General features: G+C 36.5%; 3 protein-coding genes across 6 annotated transcripts; 2 read left to right on the top strand and 1 right to left on the bottom strand.

Annotated features, from left to right (window-relative positions):
- Window positions 1–3202: 3202 nt before the first annotated feature.
- On the top strand, window positions 3203–12246 carry LOC110612218 (E3 ubiquitin-protein ligase MIEL1). 3 transcript variants are annotated; one of them, XM_021752932.2, is made up of 12 exons: window positions 3203–3359; window positions 3493–3580; window positions 3698–3754; window positions 7224–7256; window positions 7369–7446; window positions 7550–7593; window positions 7694–7734; window positions 9081–9163; window positions 9237–9328; window positions 9422–9491; window positions 10233–10271; window positions 10986–12246. In XM_021752932.2, exons 1-12 carry the CDS (start codon window positions 3298–3300, stop codon window positions 11106–11108), a joined length of 810 nt encoding a protein of 269 aa, XP_021608624.1. In that variant the 5' UTR covers window positions 3203–3297; the 3' UTR covers window positions 11109–12246. The 3 variants fall into 3 exon arrangements, with proteins under 3 accessions (XP_021608624.1, XP_021608642.1, XP_021608634.1); XM_021752950.2 differs by having other exon boundaries at window positions 10218–10271; window positions 10986–11073; XM_021752942.2 differs by lacking the exon at window positions 10233–10271.
- A 78-nt stretch (window positions 12247–12324) lies between these two features.
- Window positions 12325–15667, top strand: LOC110612205 (zinc finger protein CONSTANS-LIKE 13). Of its 2 annotated transcripts, none has more exons than XM_021752917.2 (5): window positions 12325–13238; window positions 13702–13875; window positions 14818–15104; window positions 15230–15327; window positions 15411–15667. In XM_021752917.2, the coding sequence occupies exons 1-4, from the start codon at window positions 12645–12647 to the stop codon at window positions 15318–15320; spliced, it is 1146 nt and encodes a 381-aa protein (XP_021608609.1). In that variant the 5' UTR covers window positions 12325–12644; the 3' UTR covers window positions 15321–15327; window positions 15411–15667. The 2 variants fall into 2 exon arrangements, with proteins under 2 accessions (XP_021608609.1, XP_021608614.1); XM_021752922.2 differs by having other exon boundaries at window positions 15408–15667.
- Window positions 15668–18122: 2455 nt separating this feature from the next.
- LOC110612195 (protein TRANSPORT INHIBITOR RESPONSE 1) lies at window positions 18123–22118 on the bottom strand. Its single transcript, XM_021752905.2, has 3 exons — window positions 21464–22118; window positions 19527–20019; window positions 18123–19244 (listed from the first exon to the last, which is right to left on the bottom strand). The coding sequence occupies exons 1-3, from the start codon at window positions 21925–21927 to the stop codon at window positions 18447–18449; spliced, it is 1755 nt and encodes a 584-aa protein (XP_021608597.1). The 5' UTR covers window positions 21928–22118; the 3' UTR covers window positions 18123–18446.
- Between the last annotated feature and the right edge of the window lie 1962 nt (window positions 22119–24080).

The following is a 24080-nucleotide window of genomic DNA, read 5'->3' as shown; positions in this document are numbered from 1 at the left end:
AATAATTTTTATCTATTTTGTTCTTTTACACATAATAAAACAAAAAAAATTTATTAATCTTTTAATTATATCTATTTTAAAAACATTAAATTTTATTAAATATTAAAAAAATATTTTAAATACTTATTTAGAAAAAATAACAGTTATTTTGAAAATAAGATAAAATTAAATAATATTATAATAATTTTGTAGATTATTACAATAAAAAATGAATAATAATTTTGAAATATTTAAAAAAAAATAAAAATTATGAGAGGAGAGTGCATGTGTAATTGCAACTGTGGAATGCTAATGATAGATAGTTCGGACATGGGAGGATTTGCTTGCAAGTTCCGTGATTTGGTCTTCTGCATTGTATGCTAGCTTGCAACTCTTGATTCGATTTTGCAACGATAGCTCAATTAGAATAAGAATGAATCTTGTTGAAGGATGGTTGTTGAGACTTTCTTGCACTGTGAGACGGTGAGTTGCTTGTTCCTAATTCTTGTAAAATTAATTTGACAAATCAAGCTCTAAGACATTGCAGAAATCAATATTTACTCCAGTAGTACTAGGGTTTATGTGCTCGTTGAACTCGAGTAAGACCAATTCTCACAATTTGATTTTATTGATCTGACAAATTTGACAATTAATTTTATATTCATCAATTAAAGGTCTTTTAATTTGCAGTTCTTTCATACTTGAACACCAAACACTATAAAACTTTTTTCTTTTAAAAGTAAAATAATAAAAACTACTAAAGAAATTAAGATAGAAAAAACTTAAAATGATAGTATCTCAATACGCCATCATTTACATACAAACACTACATAATTAGAACTCTTAATGGCCAAAAACACTGCAATTGATTGCACAGTAAGCATCAAAGGCAATTATGAAACTCTTATAACCACCTAAAAAGAAAACGACAACAACGACAAATAATCCTCTATGAATGATTTCTACCATGTAACTTTGAGTAATAAAACAAAAAATTTTTCAAAAAAAAAAAACCCTAGTATTTTAAGTAAGGATTTCCCAGCCCAACCATTTTTCTGTATAATACTTGTTACTCAAGAATTGAACCTCTGTCTCTTTGACTGATAGTGGTCGTCCATCCTGATCATATAATAGCTCCATTGCAAACTGATGTGCCCAGGCGTAGCCGTCTTCTTTATCAGTACCCCCAGACGCATCATAGTTCGGCGACGATGGTGGTTGCTTATTGGCTTTGAGACCCTCCTCCTTCTCTCCAATCTCACAGGCAGAACACTTCTCGAGTTTGGAAGATTTTTGGACGACAGACTTCACTGGAGAACTAGGCTGCCGTTTCGTGGGATTGGCCTCCAGTGCAATAACATATTCTTGCCGCATGATACGGGTTTTCGTCATTGTCTGTAGTCGCTCATGCACTAATCGATACACCTCTGAGAGAAAACTTGGTTGGCTTTTATTGCGCCACCGACCACACTAAACCAAAACTGTGAGACGATGGAATAAGTTTTCCTTTTATATGTTACCACAAATAGGACACTGCATCATGGACTCTTTTCCTTCTCCACTTTGAATTCACTTACTATTTTTTCTATTCCACTTTTGTATTTATTATTAAAAACCTTCAACCAACTGAGTTAGAATTTTATGTCACAAACTTTTTTTTTTTTAACTGAAAATTAAAAATTGAGAATAAAACTGAAACACTTAAATTTACTCAAATATACTTATCATCATTTTAAGAGTTTGTGAGTGCAAATTTTATGTCACAAACTATAATCAATGATTTGAGACTATATAATCACTGGTGAATTCAAAAAAATATCAATATATATATATATATATATATATTAAATATTTTAATTATTTTATTTAAATTTAAGCGTTGATTAAAATTTTAAATTCAGAAAAATTATATATATATATATATATATATATATATATTGAATTGAAAATTTGGGATTGAGAAAGTAGAATTTGATATTTCTCAAATTTATTCAGATGTACTTACCATATTATATATATATTTTAATTAAAATTTTAAATTTAAAAAAAATTTGAAATATATATATATATATTTTAAACTGAAAATTGAGAATTTGAAAAATATAATCCAAAATCTCTTCGATTTATTCAGTTGTATTTATCATATTATATATATATATATATATATATTAAATATTTTAATTATTTTATTTGAATTCGAGCTGATTAAAATTTAGTGACATAAATTTCATAAAAATAAAAACAATATGTTTTATCAATTATTGAGACTTTGTAACAAACTGTCTACAATTGGAGAATGTAATCTTTATTTCTTTTTTTTAAAAAAATTAAAATATAGTTTATTTGATAAATAACAAAAAGTAATAACAGTTTTAAAGGAGAAAACATAAATAATGATAATTAAAATATTTTATTTAGAGATAATCCAACCCAAATTTTTTCTTTTTAAAAACTAATGTAATAGTAGTCCATTTTAATTTGGTTTTCAATTTGTTGTTTTGTGTTGTTTGTTCGCGATCTTTTAGCTCGACATTACGCCCGGTGAATATAGCTTCCACGTGAGCTCTTGCTTCGCGGACTCTTTAGCTCTGTTTGTATTTTTTTTCAAAAGAAAATTCATTTTTTATATATTTTAAAATAATTAATTTAAATTATTTATAATTTTTTAAATAAAAACTTATATTCTGATCTCCCAAATCTATGATTTTTATTTAAAAAAAAAAAAAATTTAAACAAAGTGGGATGTTGCAATTTTTCCTAAATGACGTGGGATATTGCAATTGTTTTCTCTATCTATTCTGTGGTGGCTGTTGTGATGGCGTTTGTACTAATTTGTTTCGCTCCAAGCTTCATTCTTATTCTTGGTGTTGATATTGAGCCGCGCAGAATCCACGCAAGGATCATTTTATTGAGCTTTTGAATTTTAAATTGGATATCAGTATAAATTTTAAAACCCTTTTTATATATAATCACTCAATAAGTCTTGATAAAATGCAGGATACTATGCATCGTTTACAAAAAAAAACAATTGAAGGAATAAGCTATATCATGGAAACCTAAAAATGAAAAATATATTATTAATTAATTAAAAATTCTAATAATTAAACGTGAAATGCATCATGATACTCCAAGAAAGCTGTAAAAGAAAATAAGAACAGAAAACGAATTACTATTTATCATTAAAAATAAATAAAAAGAAAATGGGCCAATGTTGGTGGTGACGGGCCCATAGAGCAAAGCTAAGTAGAGCATCTCAAGGATTCGTGCGGCTAACTTGCGCCTCTCTCCGTTCCCTACCGCCAAAACTGGATACTCCCCATGGCAGAGGAAGAAACCTCCTCGCCTCGCACCAGAGAAGATGCTGGAAAGTTGCAATATGGGTACCCTCTAAGCCCTTCTCATCTCTTCGCTGCCGTGCTTTTCTATTGTGTTTTTTTTTTTTTTTTCGCTAAGGATCGGGTTATGAATAATTGATTTTCCTTGTCCATTTCCTTTTCTTCTACGGTGTTACAGATGCGACCATTACCGTAGAAGATGCAAAATCCGAGCTCCTTGTTGCCAAAAAATATTCTCATGTCGTCACTGTCATAACGAAGCCACTGTAACTCTCTTAATGTTTTGATATATATGCACTTGTTCATATTCTTGAGATTTATGTAGAATACAGGAGTGAGTGTATGTTTGTGAATTTGTGAATTTTCTTTTTTGTGCGGTTTAGAGCGCGATGAGCAATCCTGATGATCGGCATGAAGTCGTTAGGCATGACATTAAACAAGTATGTTCAATTTCTGACTTCTCTTGCTCAAGATGTATATAATAATCCTATTTTCTCTACTTTCATGGGCTACTTCATTTTGTGTTTTTAATAAGACAAGGAATAATCGGTCAATTCCTGTATATCAATTTCTAAGAATTTTTTATCATACAGATTATTTTATACTCTAACACTCCCTTCAAGTTGGAGCATAAATATTTACCATGCTCAACTTGTTAGAAATCCATTTAAAGTTTCAGTGAGTAGATCATCCGGTTGCTTTTGACAGGTGGAGGTTAAATTTTATTGAATCTTTTCACATGTGAATTGATAATCAACTTCAATATGCTTAGTCCGTTCACGATATATTGGATTGGAAGCAATGTGAAGACTATACCAAAATTTCACGGGTGATGCAAAATTTCATAAGTGGATTGAGCTGACTTGGTACTGGATCTGAGTATCACATTTTCCTTTTTATTTTTTCAAGACACTAGTTTTCTCCAACAAATACACAATAGTTTGTAGTCGACCTTTTATCACTTTTATATGCCGCCAAATCAGCATAAAAAAAACACTCAGTGCAGTATGCTCATGATCATTATAGAGTATACCAAATCTAGGAGTCTTTTTTAGATAAAATATAATTTATTCTAGAGCGGTCTAATGTTTCACCATAGGTGCAGACATAAACTGACTTACAACGCTTACGGTAAAAGTAATATTTGACTGAGTCATCACTGTAAGGTTGTTAAGCTTTTCAACCAACCTCATGTATTTCTCTAGATCATCATAAGGGTTTCCGTTATCCTTTGTGAGACATACATTAGGAATTATTGGTGTGCTATAAGGTTTAGCTCCCATCTTTTCAATTTCTGCAAATAAGTAATATACTTCTTTTGAGACAGGAAAATTCTCTTTTTACTTCTCAAGACTTCGACTCTCAAGAAATACTTAAACTCACCCAAGCTTTTAGTATGAAAACTTGCATGCAAGTAGTTTTTGAGAGAGGAGATCCCTGTTGTCATCAACATACACAACAAGGAGAATAGTATTCGAATTTCTATAAAAGACTGAATGGTCACACTTGCTTTTTTTTAACTCAAATTTTTGAACAACTTTACTGAACTTGCCAAATATGCACGAGAACTCTGCTTCAAACTATACAAAAATTTCTTCAAACGACAGAATTTTCCATACTCCTCCTGAGCAACAAACTCTAGTGATTACTCCATATATACCTCCTCTTGGAGGTCATCATATAAAAATGCATTCTTGATATCTAACTGGTGTAAAGGCCAATGCTGAGAAGCAGCAAGAGAGATGAACAAGCGAACTGAGGTCATTTTTACCACAGGAGAAAGTATCAGAATAGTCAACGCCATAGTAAACTTGAACAACTGATGGCTTCTGACGGTTTAACAGGAGGCTGAGTACTAGGAGGAATGTTACCATCAGATTGTATAGCAGAAGGCATACTCGAAGAGTTCCCACCATCAGATATGATTCTATAGATGAGCCACTCATCGTTCTCCTCTTGATCAGTAGAGGTTTGTGTAATAGAATAAAAAGGGATTTGCTTGAAAAATGCTACATTTGTTGAGACCAGATATTTATTGAGGTCTGGAGAGTAACACCAATACCCCTTCTAAAGGCGAGAATATCCCTAAAAAATACACTTCAAAACTTTATGATCAAGTTTAGCCAAATGAGGTCTGACATCTCGAACATAGCAAGTGTTAGCCAAAAAGGCGTGGTTCCAAAGGAAATAGTAGCTTTTTAGGAAAGAGGACATTATAAGAAGTATTACCGTTTAGTACCGTAGAGGACATGTGATTAATGAGAAAGCATGCAGTAGAGACAGTATCGGCCTAAAATTGTTTAGGAACTTGCATCTGAAACAATAGAGCTCGATTTCAGCACAAAAGGCAGAAAAAGGAGAAAACACTTTTTAAGCGGGTGTATCAACACATGACGATTGGTGAAGAATACCATGTTGAGTCATATAAGCCTGGAATGATTTTGACATATATTCCTTAGCATTGTCGCTTCACAAAATTTGCATAGAAACATCAAATTGAGTCTTGATTTCAGCACAAAAGGAAAAAAAAAGGAGAAAACACTTTCGAACAATGCTTCATAAAATAAATCTAAGTCGTTCTAGAGTAATCATCTACAAAAGTGATAAAATATCTAAATTCAATGTGTCCCAAATATCTGAATGAACTAATTCAAAAGCAGACTCAACTCGTTTATCGACTCTAGGACTTAACGAGTTTCGATGATGTTTTGTAAAATGACATGACTCACGTTCCAGTGAAGATACTTCATGAAATTGAGGGCATAACTTTTTCAAAATCGGTAAATAAAAATGTCCCAACCGACAATGTGCTTTGAATGGAGACACGACACTGAAGCAGGCAACAGATCGAGGCACCCATGCATCTAAAATGTAGAGACTCCTAGATACATGTCATTTCCAATAATTTGCTTCGTCACAAGATCTTGAATGAGATAATGATCATGAAAAAAAGAAAACACAACAATTTAGGTCTTTAATACAAATAATAGAGTAATAGAAGGAGTAGGTTTAACAGTCCCAGAATCTTCAATATTATAGGTTGACCTATCAACTATAGTAACAGGAGAATGTGCTTTATGCGATCGAAAGTTGGTAAAAATATGAAGATTACCGATCATGTGATCTGTGACACAAGAATCAATGATCCATTTATATGAAGACAAAATAAGATAAGTTTTACCTATCTCAGCGGCTGCAACTAGAGACGTTGGGATAATTTTAATAATATGGATTTTACTGTTAGAAATCATTTCAACCAAAACCGTATACTCCTATACCGTCAAACTTCAAACGAATTAAAGGAATACAATAGAATCTAACCCAGTGAACATTAACCCAGTGGACAGTAGCCTACCACTAAAGAACACTTCCAATCAATGTTGGATGGCTGGAGTTCCACTAGAGACGTGCCGGAAATGACCGGGCGACCGTCGGGGAAGAAACCAGAAGTCAAACGGACGTCATACGTCCTCCCACGCGCCGTCGTGTGGGCCAAAACTTGGATCGGCGTGTGAGCACCACTCGCGGAAGCTCCGGTCACGGTTTTCTGAGGAACGGTCAGAAATTATGTTGTGTCTCTCCGTGCAGGCGGTCTGAGACCAAACGGACACCCAAACTTGGTGATCCAACAACCAGTTTCTCAATCCAAAAAACCCAAAGAAAACAGACATCCAAAATTAGCTCAAAGGCTCTAATACCATGTAACAAGATAATAAATAATTGGGTAATTTCATTATGTTTTCCTTATTAAAGTAAGTGTCTAAATATACAGGTTATAAGGCCTTGTTAGGTCAACTCCTAAGAATCCTAAGAATCCTCTGTCAATCAATTAGTCTATGATTATATAATCTCTTTTAATTATGTATAAATTATATTCACACTCTAACAGGTTGCTAATTGGTGTTGCAGGTCATTTGTTCACTTTGCAACACCGAGCAGGAGGTGCAATTTGTGCTGGATTAAATTATTGATACTTCTTTTTGTTTCATGCCACTCATCTACAAGTCAAAAACTCAAACTTTTTTTCTATTTCTTGTGTGTCCTGTATGTTTAGGTTGCTCAGGTTTGCTCCAACTGTGGAGTCAAGATGGGTGAATACTATTGTGAAATATGCAAATTTTATGATGATGATGTAAGAAATTTTTTTCATTAACCGTTTGATGGAGTAGAGTTAAAGTTTTTGAATGTTGAAAATGATTTGATTTAATAATACTTGATTCTATCATTAATTGTAGACAACTAAAGGTCAGTTTCATTGCGAAGGATGTGGGATTTGTAGGTTAGTAACAGATTGATTCATTTTGTAGCTACCTTGGTTTCGTAGGGTACATTTTTTCCATCTCTTGAATTTTTATTTTGACCTGAATTGTGGTGTTCAGAGTTGGGGGTAGAAACAACTTTTTCCATTGTGAGAAATGTGGTATGTCATCCATCTCATTGGCTTTTGTATTCATTGATTTATCTCTTTTGACTTGTTTATGGGAGCGATATCTGTTCTCTACTGTATGCAATTAAATTTGCAGCACGTTGTTGAGCTTTTTAGCAGCTTGCTATGACCTTGTAGTTTGTATTAATGTATTCTGAAAGTGTAGTGTGTTTGTTTACAAAATTTCTTTACTAATAAAATTTTTAGGTTTCAGATGTGGAAAGGGATTATTTTAATAACTTAGTTATAGGTATTAGCTGAAGGATTCTAATAATATAAATCAGGCGAAGGAAATATAGTGAATGTTCACCTGATATAATTGAAGCAGATATCTAGAAATTGACTGCTTGGAAGTCTGATGGCTTACTTGGTTCAGTTGGGATCATATGTTTCATGGATCAATCCTGTGTTTTAGCTGCAACTAAGTAGGGGGCTGAGAATTCCTATCAGCTAGCTAATTTGAGGTTTCAGGTTATGAACTGCGATGAAATGTGAAAGTGTATGTACAGCACATATCATGCTAAGACTTAACTTCCTTTTTCCTCTCTTATGCGTGAGGCTGGTTTTTTGAGGAGCATGATTATTATGTCTAGGTGGTCTAATTGCTATTGATATGGTATGCAGTATGAAGGCTTATCGCTTCTAGATTATGATATGACCTATATTTTATGGATTTGTGCCACATGAATTGTGTGGCAATGGGTATAAAAATGTATTCTTTTCCCTCCTTTCAACACTTAATTATCCCCATGAAAAACGAAAATAAGTGAATAAAGTTATTTTATTTGTTATTATTCTTTGTCATCCTGAGGTTTCAGTTTATTTAAAACCAAAAAAGTGGTGACAAAGGCTTGATTCCAGTCCTGGAATTTTCCATAGATTTTATTACTGGTATGTAATATATAAACTAATTCAAGCATGGGAGAGAGGAGATTGACAGCTGGTAAGTAGTAGCATTAATTAGTAGCTATTACCAAGTTGTTAATATGTAAAAAACAAACAATTATCATAACATCATAAAGAAGGATGTTGTGTCCATCTTGAATACAATCAATATGAGTTTAACATGTTGACACTCTTTTCAAGTTGCTATCCCCCTAGTGGCCTTATTTCTGGGAAATGCCTACCCAGAATAATGGAGATACAGTTATATTATATTATTATTAAGTTTCTTACTTTAATCTTTTACTATGTTATTATCTGTAGCCAGTCCTTTAGCAGTGCATTAATGGTTGAGTTGAATATATTGCTCAAGCCTCAATATGGTCTTGGAAGTATACAGATTATCCTGTTTACCTGCAGATTTCGCTTTCCTTTCTCTAATTATGTCACTGCAATAGGTTCTTGTTATCAAGTGGAATTGCGGAATAATCATTCATGCGTTGAGAACTCCATGAAGCACCACTGCCCAATCTGTTATGAGGTTTGTAATTTCTTCATCTTATTTGTTGGAGCATTGAGCTGAGATATTCTAACAACTTTTTTTGTGCCAACAGTACCTTTTTGACTCTATTAAAGGTGCAACGGTTATGCAGTGTGGACATACTATGCACGCAGATTGTCTCAATCTGATGGCTGAACAAAATCAGTAAACCTTTAATAAATTTTAGTTGCTTATTTGTTTTATTTAGTTTTGACAAGTCAACAATATGTTGAATATAATGTAGAATTCATCACCCAGGTACCGCTGTCCAATATGTTCCAAGACTGTGCTGAAAGTGTCGAATTATTGGAGAATGCTAGATCAGGAGGTATGGAATTTTTGGCCCTGACATTCATAACAGTTTTTTGTGCAAATTTGAAATTGAAGTGTTAACTTATATTAAATTGGTGAAAGCTTGCCTTTACTTTTAGTAGTCTTCCTGGGTTGAATTTTCATGAATTTTAGGATTAAGTTATTGAGTACCAAACTGACAGATTTCTAAGGCTGGTATATTTCTCTGTTTCTTCTACACACTTACTATTAATACAGCACACCAAGATCAGATTGTATCACCTGGATAGACATTTTTTTTCTTGAAGTAGAAATTGACTGCATATATGTATTTAGTTGAGGTGATGCAGTCAATTAAATAGTAAATACTGAAAAGTTGACAATGGATGACATGGCAATGCCAAAGACCATCTGAAAGGCGCAACTAGCCTTTGCCTTACCTGTTTTGCCATGTTCCCATTTCCACACCCCAATCCTCCCACGGCGTAGACTGACTTGACATGTTTTAAGAGGCTTGTGAATGGCTTGATATTTGCTGTATTGAGTTATCATTGAACAATTGAGCACTACTGAAATGAACTAGTGAGAACTTGGACATGCTGGAAATTCATTTAGCTTAAATAACTGCTTTTGGGATACTTTTCAGTGGTAGCCATAAATTGCTGATGCAAATCCAATTATCAAGTAGTTGACCATGCTTATTACTGGTCAATTACCCATCAATTTTTTTTATCTATAGAAGTGATTATGATAACATTGTTAGGTCTCTTTTTGATAGATTGAAGCTATTCAAATGCCTGAGGAATACCATTATGAGGTACTTTTCATCCATATTTTCCCTTTTTCCTTTTTCTGGTTCAGAATGACTACCACTACGTTATTCATTCTAGTACACTAGATTCTTGTTTATCTTTCACCTAGTTTTGAAGTAACTCCAAGTATTATGAATTACATTTTCTGTTGGGCTTGGAAAGTTAGTCAGAGTAGTCTTCTTTTCAAGTTGTCATGAGAATGAGAGGGAGAGAAACTAATCATGCTATATACAACTTGCTCTTTACCAACCCCAAGAGTGGACTCGTCTTAATTTATTCTGAAGAAAAGAATGTCTAAGCTTTTGGCGGCAATGAATTTTTCTCTATCAGTGAGTCATGCAGTGGGGATTTAAGCCAAGTCACCGGGAAATTGGAACGTGCATTATAAGCCCTTTCTTATGAAATGTTGTATTCTTGTTTATGGAGGGTAAATTTTCTCTGAGTGATGTATTCAATATTTCCTTAATGCTGCTTCTAGAAGCTTTCTTAGGTCAGTAGTAGCTGTGCCCCACATCCAAGCAGCATGTTTACTTTGTTATTTTAAGTTATTTTAATAACATGGCATGGATTTTTGGGTCATCCCTTGTTCAAATTGCATCCCTCTTCATTTGAAAGATGGAATTCTTGTCTTGAGCATTATGTATAATTATCCCGGGTTTGGACCATACACAAGCATTCAAGTATTGTTCTGCATTCTGAGTTTTATGGATGTTTGGCAGGTTTCAATCTTATGCAATGACTGCAATGAAACCAGCAAAACTGCATTTCATATTGTTGGGCTAAAGTGCAGCCACTGCAGATCATACAATACTCGAAGGATTTCAACACCAGATGATCACTGAGAGGTTTGGCTTGGCTGCCAATACGAGTGATGGGCTTCATACACTGCTGAACTTGTAGAAGGCATCGTTTTGTTTTGGCAAATTCTCTTGCTCTTCTCGATCACTGTTCGTATGATTACCTAAGAACCGAGAAAAAAAAAAGCCCTTTATTTTATTGTTTTCCTATTGACATCATTTATTTATTATTAGCTGAAGATGTATGGTCACAGTTAATTAGTATTAGCACCCTGAAAAACCTGTAATGTTGTTTACTGCATTTATTTCAGAAAATGAATGACATAGGAAGTGTAATAGATATGATAGTAATCTCATGTTTGTTTGTTAGAAACTGCAAGCAGTAAAATACTTGTTCAATCGTCTAACATTCTCCAACTTAGTTTGCAAATGATCGAGTTGGGCCCAGACAAGGAAATGGCGTTTTCTGCTTCAATTTTAAATGGAGAAATAATTAATCCGATGTCATCAGGTCACCAATATTATTTACGTCAGGGATGATGAAATGCACTGCAAATAGGATACCAAACAGAGATTTGGGATGTTAACCACACATGGGTTATCCTAATTATTCTGGGTGGGGAAAAAAAAGAAAGAAAGGCTGAGGCAGTCTCCAGCAATCTCTAATAAGTAGGAAAAGTTACTAAAAGCTAAATATCTTTAATAGATCTCTCAGTTTTGACGTCCTTTTCGTTCATCTCATCTGCCTGCCTCTGCGCTTTCTCATTAATGCTCCTATCACGAAATCCTAACCGACTTCGCCTACAGGGCATAAATAACTTGATGCCAAATTCATCTATTACGAGTTTAATTTTATAATTATTAAATTAAATATTTATATTTGAATTTATATAAAATTTAATCATCATTGTAATACTCGAACCACCTTTTTTTTTTTCTTTTTAATTGAATGAGCTGGATAATGGGCCACGGTTCTACTTCTCATAAATTCTCCACCATATTCCAGCTTCAGATCTGCTAAGAGAGATTTCAAGAACTTCAGCACTTTGATGTTGTAAAGATCTCTGGGAGATGTTTTACAACAAGAAAAGGCTTTAAACTGAATATCCTTGGAATGGGTTAAGCAACAAGGACTCTTGAGCTGCAATAGCCTACAAAATCCACCAGCCTTGGGCACCAACATGTGAGCTTCCTTTTTTCTTTATCAAGTTGGTCCTCACTAATTAATTTTATTCACACTATGAAAATTAATGTCATGAAGGTTAGCTAAATGTTTATGTCAATTTCCTTGTAGAAAAAAAAAAAAAAAAGAAGGAAAAATATCAACAAACGCCTCTCAAGATACTTCTTCAACAGCTTAACTGATAAGATTTTCTCAGCTTTTTCTGTCGTATCCCCACACACTCTCTCTCTCTCTCTCTCTCTCTCTCTCTCTCCCCGGATAGAAATTTCAAAAGTATACTTTTCACCGCCGTTCTGAGGATATTATGCCTTGTTTACGCTCCGTTTTCAGTCTAAGCAACCAACCAACACGTTAACATAGCGTTTGAAGGATAAGAGGTAAAATATCATTAGCCAGAGATGAGCGATTCTCATAGACCCCCACATGATGCCCAAACCATGAAGCCCCAGCATGAGCAAATTACCCAGAGACGTCTCTGCGATTACTGTAACCACACCACTGCTCTCCTCTACTGCAGAGCTGACTCAGCCAAGCTTTGTATCTCATGTGACCGCGAAGTTCACTCCACAAACCAGCTCTTCTGCAAGCATACTCGCTCTCTTTTATGTGACTCCTGTGACGAGTCCCCTGTTTCAATCTTCTGTGAAACTGAGCACTCTGTTTTCTGCCATAATTGTGACTGGGAAAGGCACCGTCTTTCCTTATCGTCCGTGCACAATCGGAGGCCTGTTGAGGGGTTTAGTGGATGCCGTTCATTGACTGAGTTGATCAGTATTTTGGGCTTTGAAGATCTCGGTGATAAGAAATCTCTGTTTTTAAATGAAGACAGTAATGGTTCAGCAGGGTCTAGGCTTGATGACTCGGATTTTGGAGATGGGTATTCGAACTTCTTGATATGGGAGACTCCTGCTGTTGTTAGCATTGACGATTTGATAGCTTCTAGTGATTCGGGTCAAAATTTCCAGGCCTTAGGGGTTCCTCCTCTGCCCAAGGCAATTTCTCCGTTAGCTTCTTTTGTGCATTTGCGTTCTAATATTGCCTCTTGCTTCTTGAATATCATTATATAACTTTAATCAGTGAGCAGTCAGACTAAGTATTTGTGTTAGGTTGAGCCTATTTTGTAGTCAATTTAAGCGATAAAGGTTGCAGAGTTCTGCTTATATTGCTGTAGTTTTTGTTTCTCGCCTCTGAGTGACATGGGCTTCCTGGGTTGAAGTTGAATGCATGAAATACGTCATACTGGTTTTCTTGGCAACAAAAGAAAAGTATAGAGCCTGCTTGGTTTGATTGGAAATGGAAATGAATGCAATTCTGAAACCTTTGCGATTAGTATTCACGATGAAACTTCTTTTTCTTCATGTGATGAACTAGCTTTAATTTAGGTGATAAGTAATTGTTGAAATTGTCCAGAGTGTTTTTTCTTCTGACTTTGTTTAGGCATCATTGTTTTATCAGAATCGTAATGCTGTTTGTGGGCAACACAAGGAAGAAATACTTCGTCAGCTTCGTGAACTAGCAAGGTTGGAACCTGACTCAATTTCTGAAAACCCAGACACTAAACCTATTAATTTATTCCAGCCATCAGCTGCTGGACAACATATACATGAGCAAGATACAGGTCTTTACAAGGTAAGCTTCTTTCCTTTTTTTTTTTTTTTTTTTTGTTTTTTCTAATATTCACTTAAGTGCTCTCCCTGGTTTTCCAAATTGTGCATTCTATATGTGATAACATGTGAGCACTCTGATCTGGAATATGTTTAGAACTTGAAGCATGTGCCCATTATTGTCTGATTACTTGAAAATGACTCATGGGCGCAGCTATTTCTATTTCATTGGTCTCCTAGGTGGTAAGACACACTAGTAAATTACCATCTTAAGGGCTCTAGGTTTGTAAAGGAAGTGACATATATGAGCCTCTGCATAAAGGATTCAGCGACGACACAACATTTTTATTTAAGTTAGACCAATAAAAAATTAACTTTTTAAATTTTTTTTTAAGGGTGAAGGGAGCTAAACTTAAAAATCTATTAAAAATAGAGTCACATCTAATTTACTTCCAATTAAAAATTAAAATTTCAGAGGATGGACAGCCTCTACCAACCCCTTGGTCCGTCACTGCAACCACCTACCTTCCATACAGGTCCATGAATATGTATCATATCCTTCTGGACCTCATCATGCTATGTTCAGCTACCTGAGCTGACCCTTTAAGACCATTCAGCATGACTTGAACTTTTGACAATTGAATAAAGAGCATTTCTTGGTTTCCTGGGTTTGAATTATGCATCTACACAACCTTCCCTGGGCATTAGATCAGAGTTCATGGCTTCATGCTAATACTTTATCCACCAAATTTAATAAACATATCTAATCTACATTATAATTGTTTTTGTTCCTTTCAAGCTTCAAACGTTCAGAATAGTTCTTTTGTTATAAATTAGCGACTGACTGGCTCAGTCGGCAAAGAGTTTCTTATTAACTTGTTTCTTTCAAATTTATCTTCTATGGATTAGCATGACATAATGCTTTAGATGAAATAAAAAGTAGGTAATCAATTTACCCTTTGTACAGGAAACCACATTTAACTGGATCAGTGATACTGGTGAAACTGGAAACCAAGTTTCTGTACCTTCTCCATTATTTAGAACCAACTTGGAGGAAAGTTTTGTTGTTCCTGACAAGCAGCCAAATATTGGCGGCAGTGTGAGTCGTGCCAATGGAAGTCATGAAGAGGAAACACAATATCCTTTCTCTACTAGAATGGTACCAGTTTTCCCAAAAGTTGGATCCCACGAGTTAAACAGCCAGGAGAGGGATTCTGCAATTTCACGGTACAAGGAAAAGAAGAAAACCAGGAGGTAGTGTACAACATTTTCCCTATCAATATGATTTTCAGATTCATCCTGCTCAATTCACAAATGACTCAAACTTGATAAGAACATTTGGGATGATAAGAGAAGGTTCTTTGTGTTGAAAACAATAGGTACGATAAGCACATCAGGTATGAATCGCGAAAGGCACGGGCAGAAAGCAGAATAAGAATCAAGGGACGGTTTGCAAAGATGGACTCCTGAAACAATGGTAAGCAATCATTTCCTTATTTACAATTGTGTTTGTCTGAGAGAGTTACCAACCACTGTCATGTTTTGCATCCATTGTAGCAGACATGGGTAGTTTCGTGTGTAAAAATGACGATCAGAAAGCACACAAGGAATACTGCTTGGCATTTTTGGTAGGATTGGGTGGCTGGGATTCTGCAACTCTGATCGAGGAACGACCGTAGAGTGATGTGATAATTAAGCTTCTTGTCTTAGTACCTTTTAATGAAATTTACACTGAATTATGTATGTGTAGAAGAGATTTGAAGAATTTCTGAGTTTGGCGTCCAAAAGAAAAATGGAAATCAGCTACTTTCTAACAACTTGAATTTAGTAATTATTAAGTTTAATATTTATGTTGAAATCTGTATAAAATTAATTAAAATGTTTATAATAAATGTATAAAATTTTTTTTTTTTTTAAATTAAGCTCAAATTTGAAATTAAATTTAAATTATTATGTGCTCCCAGTAATGGAAATACTAGCCAGCCCCATTCTCGAAATTAGGAAAACCCATAAAGTGACATGCAGTAGATGATTTTTCTTCACTTAATTAAACCTCCTTTTTTTAATTACAGAACTCTCCATCATATTAGTAACAAATATTAATTTATTATTTTTTCTACTTAATTAATCATTAATCATTACTCATATCAACACATCATGGCAAACGCCATAAGAAGTCTCGTAAAGCTTAACCCATCTTTGCTTATCTCCGAGCAAATGACTTTTTCCATCAGCTTCACCGGTGACGCTATTGCAAGTAGCAACTATGCTTTTGTCCTTTGATTTCCTTTGAAATAATATTATTGTGATGGGTTGGGTAAAGCTGACATTGGCAGTCTCATGAAAAAATATAAAAAAAAAAAAAAAAAAAAAAAAAGCTTCGGTTTCCATTTGGTCGCCAGCAGAAAGTTGGGTTTGTCGAGGTGAGACTTGGGTTGGGCCAGAAAATGAGCCAATGGGTTCTGTTCTGCAAGCAAGGGGCCCAAGATGATGAGAGACCACCTTGGCCTTTTAAGAATTACCCATGAAAGAATGGAGGGTTGAATCGAAATAATTAGAAAGGGGAAGGATGGAGATAAAGTGGAGGGTAACAAAATGATTGAGACCATTATTCAAAGATGCAACAATCATTGATTTGATTCCCTTCATCAAAGGAGGGTCACTCAGGGGTGGCTCTGTTTTTCAAGTATTCATTACACTGACCACAGTAGACGTTGCCTGTGGGCCTCTTTTTCTACTATTTTTTACCTATTACTGTTTATGCAAATGCAATGGAATATAATAGATTTGATTCACTTACTGTGTCTCATCATATCAGCAAAACAGTAAAAAAATTTTATATATATAAAAATCAGCTACAGACAATCATAGCAACAGAGAATATTACATGATGACGGACAATAAATGCATCAAACGTGTGGCCATCATCAACCAATAAAAATGTAGGGGTTGGGTAACTTTTGAAACCTCACTTTCCCTTCACATTATTTGATCAAATTCAAATTAAACCTAAACAAAATCAAATTAAAAAAGAAATTGAAATACAAAACTGTTAATCTGATTTCAGTTTCGCCAGAAACCGACCGCATCCATGTTTAGTTAATATCAGTGTTTCCACATATGAATGAGATTAGATGCGTTGGTAGTTATAAGTATATGGTTGCTGGCACATCAGACTTCAGGTGTCGACAATGGTGCTTCAATTTAGGAAAGAGACAGTGCGTCAAAGGAAACAAACAGAAGTTGTGGACATGAACCCATGTCTATGAATTTGTCAAGCGGCCCTACGGTCGAGGCTTTTGAATTCTAAAAGAAATAATTTAATAAATTAAATTAATAGCAAATAAAAGAAAGCTAAAACCTTGCACTATCAAATATTACATTCTCTTCAAGGAGGGCTACCGTTAATGTTGGACATGAATGAGGATTAGGAGAGTCTGCTAAAGTTAGCGCCTTCAATTGAATTCCAATTTCATTTGGTTCTATGTGCAGTTGTATTATATTTTTACTCTTTGTTCACCACTGCTTGGAATTGAAAACCGATGTGTTTCTGAACTCTGACCAAGATCAACCACTTCTGTTCATAATTTTTCAGATATCATCTGGTAAACACTGCCTCTTCACTCTTACAGAATTTTATAAATCATACTTCCCAATACTTCCAACATACATATTGCATATCTAACAAAATACACAACCTCAGCCATTTCTACAAAAGCATTTCCAAGCTCAGCCTGAAATTTCAGACATGTGAATGTGAAGTACCAATCACCTTGAGTCAAACACTCAACAGTAGGTCCCCAGAAACCCGGGTAAAAATGCGTCTTAAAACAAACCTATAAACCTAGTTTTCACCTGACGGCACAGAAATATTGAACTTAGAAGCAAAGCGTCCTTTTGAAACTTTTATTATATTTTTCTAATCAGATCCATGATTAGAGACCTGGAATCTGGCATATGCCTCACCAGGGAAAATGATTATGACTAAACCTGACCAAAGTTACTAAAGAGAAAACAGCATCATTGCATATAAAGTGATAACTCGCTCAGTAATTTCATAGTTGAACCAGTCTGAACGTAATAAAACATATACGTGAATTTTTAGAAGAGAATGAACGGCAGTAATAGCAACTGAAATCCATCGAATATTGCAAGTTGTACCACTTCATATCAACATGAATCTGTGACTTTATTTCTCAAGGAGCCAAAAAGTGACACAACAGTGTTCACAATAGGTTTTTTATCCCAAAATCATGAAATAAACACAAAGCATTCAAGTCCGCAAATAGTATACACGACAACTACCTTGAATTAAATAAAAAGTCTGATTAATACATGCTACAACAAATTCAAGTTTCCATCTCTTTATTAATCACCAACTGCTAACTAGTAGCTCAGCCAAAGAGTAAAATAGGATGGCAATTAAGCTCTCAAGCCTCAGTATACCGTCCATTCTTGTTCCCAGTCCAATGGGGCTGCATTTGTATCAAGCTACTGAAATTTAAGTGTGCAACAATGAGTAGCATTTGGAGCATGTAACTGCTATATCTATTCACCACTGGCAAGGAGGCAGAAGTGGGAAAATATAGAAATCTGTCAAGAAAACCTCAATGCAGAATCTTCATCCATTGTCCAAACGAAACCAGGCATGTCAAATCGAGGCCCAGCAACAGTCCTATAAACGTAAAGTTTCTCTACAGGACAACTTTCTGGTCTTGAATCTGGAGGTCCCCTCTCATCAATAACTTCAACATTGAGGCTAGGCATCTTCTGACCTAGTAGCTTACATGCACCAAAACTCACTGAGCAAGAAGACATCCAAAGGGATCGCATTGTCTCCAGCTTTGCAGCATTGGCCAAAAGAGCCTTGTCCCCAAAGGGGCAATCTCGAATCTCTAGTTTGCGAAGGTTTTCACACCCATATAGCACATGGTGGAGTCCCAGATCACTATCTCCAGCAAAAGCAATAGATAGCATCTCTAGCTTTTTGGCATGAGTTCCAATATATTCAAACACACGATCAGTGAGGAGACCTGACAGAGAAAGGCGCTGGAGGTCCTTGCAATGTTCAACAATAGCTCCAAAACCATCATCCAATGGCTGAAGGGTTATATAATCAGGGGTTCGTGGTTCAATAATACAAAGTCGAAAGCGAGTCATTTTTGGACAGTTCCTGGCAATTGTTACCAAGGCATCGTTAGTCATTTGGCGGCAAAAGTACAAAACAGAATGGAGCTTAGGACAGCCCTCAGAAACAGAGACGAGGCCGTGTTCTGTCAAGGATACGTTTGGTTCCAAGGCAAATGGATCAGATGGGAACACCCTCAACTCTTGCAGGTCCTTGCAAAATGCTGCAATAGCTTCAAGTCCAATATCCTCAATGTAATCCAGTACCTACATGTATATCCTTTGTTAGATTAAGAACATCAACAGAAACTCAAGACTCATCAAAAGTCAATATCCAAATATGTTACCCTTAAGATGTGGAACTATGCAGAAATTCATCCAAGCCAAATGGCAAAATCTTAAACCTAACAATTAAAGTTAACTGTAGATAGAATTTATAACTTGCCAGAAACTGTTTTGATTTGTTCCACCAATTGTCAATCTCAAAAGGAATGAGGCACTCGCAATTAGAATCCTAATGAAAATTAGAATTTAGAAAGCCAAACTTACCCACAAGCGCTGCAAACTTTGACACGGACTAACAAGCTTAACAAGATCAGGGCTTTGGATAGTGGCATAGCTCAAGTTCAATGATGTTAGGCTTGAACAAACAGGGTAAATCGCTGGAAGGTAACCTGGGACCACATCCCAAAACCCAGATAAACTTTTTAGTTCCTTGCACCCAGAAAAGGCCCCAGCTAGGCTTGAGAAAACATCAGGCCGCAGCTCAGCTGAGTAGGTGCCTGTGCCCAACTCTACCAGCTGGGGTGCCCTGCGGAGTATGTTAGCAAGCCTGTCAAGAGGCACTGAACGGTTGAGCCGAAGAGTCCTCAAATTGGGGCACCGACCCACCAGGTGCTCCAGGGCTGATAAACTCACCTCAGACCCTAAGCAGGAAATGTTAAGGGACACCAGTGACGTGAATGAGTCAGGAAAGTGGCTCAACCAATGCCCACTAGGATCATCCACCTCACTCTCCCGCAAATCCAGCTCCCTCAGATTCCTACAGACAAGTTGCTTAACTAATAAGAATAAGGTCCAAGACACAGGAATATTCTATTTTTCACATATAAATGTTGCAGCAACTCTCCTACTAAGTTTTAGCTAGAGAATGAAAGAAACTAAAGTAATAAAACAGAAAACTTATGATGAAATTTGTGGTCCATCACGTTGTTATCATTGAAACCAACTAGACTGCCTTAATAAAGTTGCTTTCCTCTACACACATGCTTCCAAGAAAAGAACCATTCACCCTTTTCTCATATGGTCTATTAAGTCGGCCAAAACTATTAAATTAAGAAACATTTTTTTCTCCAAAAATCTACATAAACATGTTGGTTTTCTCCTGAATTTATATTTTGAAAAAAGAAAATATATCAATTACAGCAGGATTTGACAAACCAAAATAGCCATTAAAGCAAAAAATATAAAGCACCTATCCTTCTCAAAACAGTAGCATAAAGAAAGGAGAAAGTATCTGGTTGAGGAATCCAAAAGAAACCCACATTGTACAAGAAGCAAACATCCAAAAACCAGACCAACTCTTACACCAGACTCAACCACAAACTTGATTAGCATATGAAAAAGCAAGTAATAGATCTTGACTAGATTTCCAAATTACTAATGATTCAAAGAACAAGCACACCCCAGATCTAACAGAAACAAACTGAAAAGAGAAGACAACCATAGCAATTAAAAAGTTTCGCATTGCAAGCTTTGCATTTCCAAATCTAAAGACCAAAGCTGGATACTGAATCAAAGTAAAGCATATCATTCTTAGAAACCAACCACGGAAAAGTATCAAAACCACAAAAATAGAGGCCGCAACTGAGCGCACTCCTCGGACAGAGACGAATGGGCGTATGCACACAGAGGACGCATTAAATGAAAGAGAGAAAACACTGTAAGCCCCTCAATTTGGAAACCAAGAAATTGCCTGAACAGAATTTAAATTGGAGGGAAAAAAACACTTCTGCTATCGTTCATCATCGTCATCACCAACCGAACAACCAAAGCAGCAAATCAACGCTCACAGTTTAAACAAACCAAAAAAATAGATAAATAAAAGATCCACGATGTCAAAATTGCTCCGTTCATATGCAAACAATGGAAGCCTGCTGCTATTTACGTTTCATTCTCTGATACCTAAAATACTCTAGCAGCCAACTCCACTGCAGAAATGCTGACTCAATCATGTTCGACTCAGCTTAATTGCCTTTCTAACTCTCCACCGAAAGAAAGAGAAGAAGAAAGAGGGAGAATAACTTTCATTTCGTTTAGTTTCGCCCAAACTTGCTCTTTCCCGACAGAAGAAAACCAATAAATAAACATTTTTCCTCTCCCCATCTAAAAACCCACATTCGTTCACCAACCATACAGAAACCAACCATCAGGATTGCCTCAAAGAAAAATGCATAAAGAGAAGAGAAGAGTGAAAAGATCAAAACCTGCAATTGGAAGCAATGGCAGCAAGTCCATGAGTAGAGAAACCCTCACAGGAAGAGAGCACCAAAACCTTGAAATTCTTAAAGGACTTAGCAATCAGCTCTAAAGTCTCATCGGTAACCACCATTCTCTTCAAACTGATCTCCTCGAGCCAGGGGTATGCTGTAGCTATGGCCGCGATCCACGGGTAAACATAACCACCCCAACCGTCGGGGACCAGATTGAAGTCAGCGAAGTGAGGCTTCCCTTTGAGCTCAATCGATCTCAACTCGGGAAATCTCCGAATCACCATTGGCGGACTAACCGCATAACAGTTTCCGACGAAAATCCTCCTCCTGCACCACCTCTCTATATCGTACCAGGACTTGCACACCATCGAAATCGCGTTCCGGTCCTTGTCGCTGTGTATGAATGAGAACACGTGCTCCAGCACCTCCTCAGGGAACGACCTCGCCATTCTCAACATTAATGCCAATTATTATGAATCCGAAATAATGTCGTTTCTTCAGCGATTCAGGTTCAGAGAGAACAGAGAGACAGGGTGCTCGGATTGATATTGCTGTTAGATCTGAGAGACCACCAACTAAAGGAGCTTACAGGTGCTTTGGGGAGAGAGAGAGAGTAATAAAAAAAAAAAGAGGAGTTTTTCTGTTGTGTGACTGATCAGGTTACATTTTAACTAATGTTAAACAGTGCTATTGCTTTCCCTGATCTCGACACGTGGATGCAAATCAAACTAGACCGTCGGATGGGCGGTGGGAGAAAGGGATCTTATCCGTTGGCGACGAAGTGCAGCCGCAGAAAACGGTTGCATGTACGAGCGTGGAGCCACAGGCAGACGTGGAGAGAATTTCAAAGTATCGCCGGCAGTGATTGGTTCTTTCTTTCTGCTTTGAATTTATCGTAGGCGAGAAATTGGAAAAAGTAGCGAGGGAGGGATAATAAAGTGTGACGATGTGTAGAGTAGAGGGGATGGTGGAGAGGAAATCTCATGATTCGCGTTGCACGGCTGGATCTGAGGGATCGGATGTTGGGGGGACCACCGCAAGAGAGAGGATAGAAATGATAAAATGCTAAATAATAAAATGATCTGATGTGAGGTTTTAGTTGTTTATGATGACATCATGACCGTTCAATCATATTTGACTCTCTCACTCCGAGATTAGGCTATCGTCCTGCTGAAGCATAGGAAATTATCACTCACATATTACTCGAGTGATATTTTGTATGAAATTCAATTAATTTTAATTCCGAAGGCTCTGATCTAATCTCAATAGCAACTAAAATAAAACGAATGTTATGATCAAAGTACAAACGAGTGCACGTTGCATCTTAATCAAGACCGTCAGATGGGAACACTTTTTGACAGTGTACGGAATTGCTGTCTAATAGCAAACAGGTCTTTTTGCACATTCATGTTCACTAGATGAAAAGGTTCCTTCTTCCATGTGGGGAGTAGGGCTGAGCATTCGGTCGGTTCGGTTCAAAACCGAACCGAACCGAAATAACCGAAAACCGAATTGCAGTATTTTACATAAACCGAACCGAACCGAATAAGAGGGATAACCGAATCGAACCGATTTGATTCGGTTCGGTTCGGTTCGGTCGGTTCAATCGATTGAACCGATTTTTAAAAAAAAAATAATAACAGTTAACATAATCTAGAATAGAATACTTCACGGCCATGAGTTTACATCAACAATCAAGAGCAGAGCACACACTTGAACAATCAATAACACAAATTCAACAATCAATAGTACACAAATTCAACCAAGAGTACATAAATTCAACAATCAACAGCAAATCACAAATATTTACTTAGCTTCTACGGTTGACTCAAGTTCAACAGCACGCCGTGGCACTGGCAGGCAACCATGTCCGACACAACCGAGGGCTGGAGGCGCGAGTGGCACTCTTGGTCCCGGAGTCTGGTCCACGAACTGTGAAAGGCTCAAGGCTGGAAGCGCGACACAGAGACTCGGAGAGGACTGAGGGCTGTGGAATAAGCACGACCAAATTGCCGACTGCCCGATGATGCGTGGAGAGCCAATAGAGAGCAACGGCCGACGCCGATGATTGCGTGGAAAGAGAGACTAAAGATCGGTGAAGATCGACGATGGTGAATCAGTCCAGTCGAGAGGAGAGTGGAGGCACATCACATGCGCGAGAATCTCGCGACGAGATGCGTGCGTGGCTCTACTACTCAGAAAGAGACCGGAGGCTGGACGGTGGACGGTGGACGGTGGATGGTGGAACTGCCGCTGGAACTTGGATGGAACTCAGAGGCGAGGCACGTTGAGAGGTGAGGGCGTTAGGTTTAGGGGTGGGTGAGCACAGAGATAGAGATGCACGCACGGAGAGAGAAATTTGTTTTAAATTTAGGCAAAGGAAGGGAAGGGAAGGGAAATAGGGAATTAGGAAACTACTCAAACGACGTAGTATAAGTGATTTCGGTTCGGTTCGGTCTAATCGAAATTTTTACGTCTAAAACCGAACCGAACCGAAATCACCGATTTTTTTAAAATTTCAAACCGAACCGAACCGAAAAAAAAATAAAACCGAACCAAAATTTCAAATCGGTTCGGTTCGGTCGGTTATTTCGGTTTAAACCGAATTCTG

Source organism: Manihot esculenta, chromosome 1 (genome assembly GCF_001659605.2).
Source record: "Manihot esculenta cultivar AM560-2 chromosome 1, M.esculenta_v8, whole genome shotgun sequence".
In the NCBI taxonomy this organism is placed as follows: Eukaryota; Viridiplantae; Streptophyta; class Magnoliopsida; order Malpighiales; family Euphorbiaceae; genus Manihot; species Manihot esculenta.
This window is presented reverse-complemented; position numbering and strand designations above follow the sequence as displayed.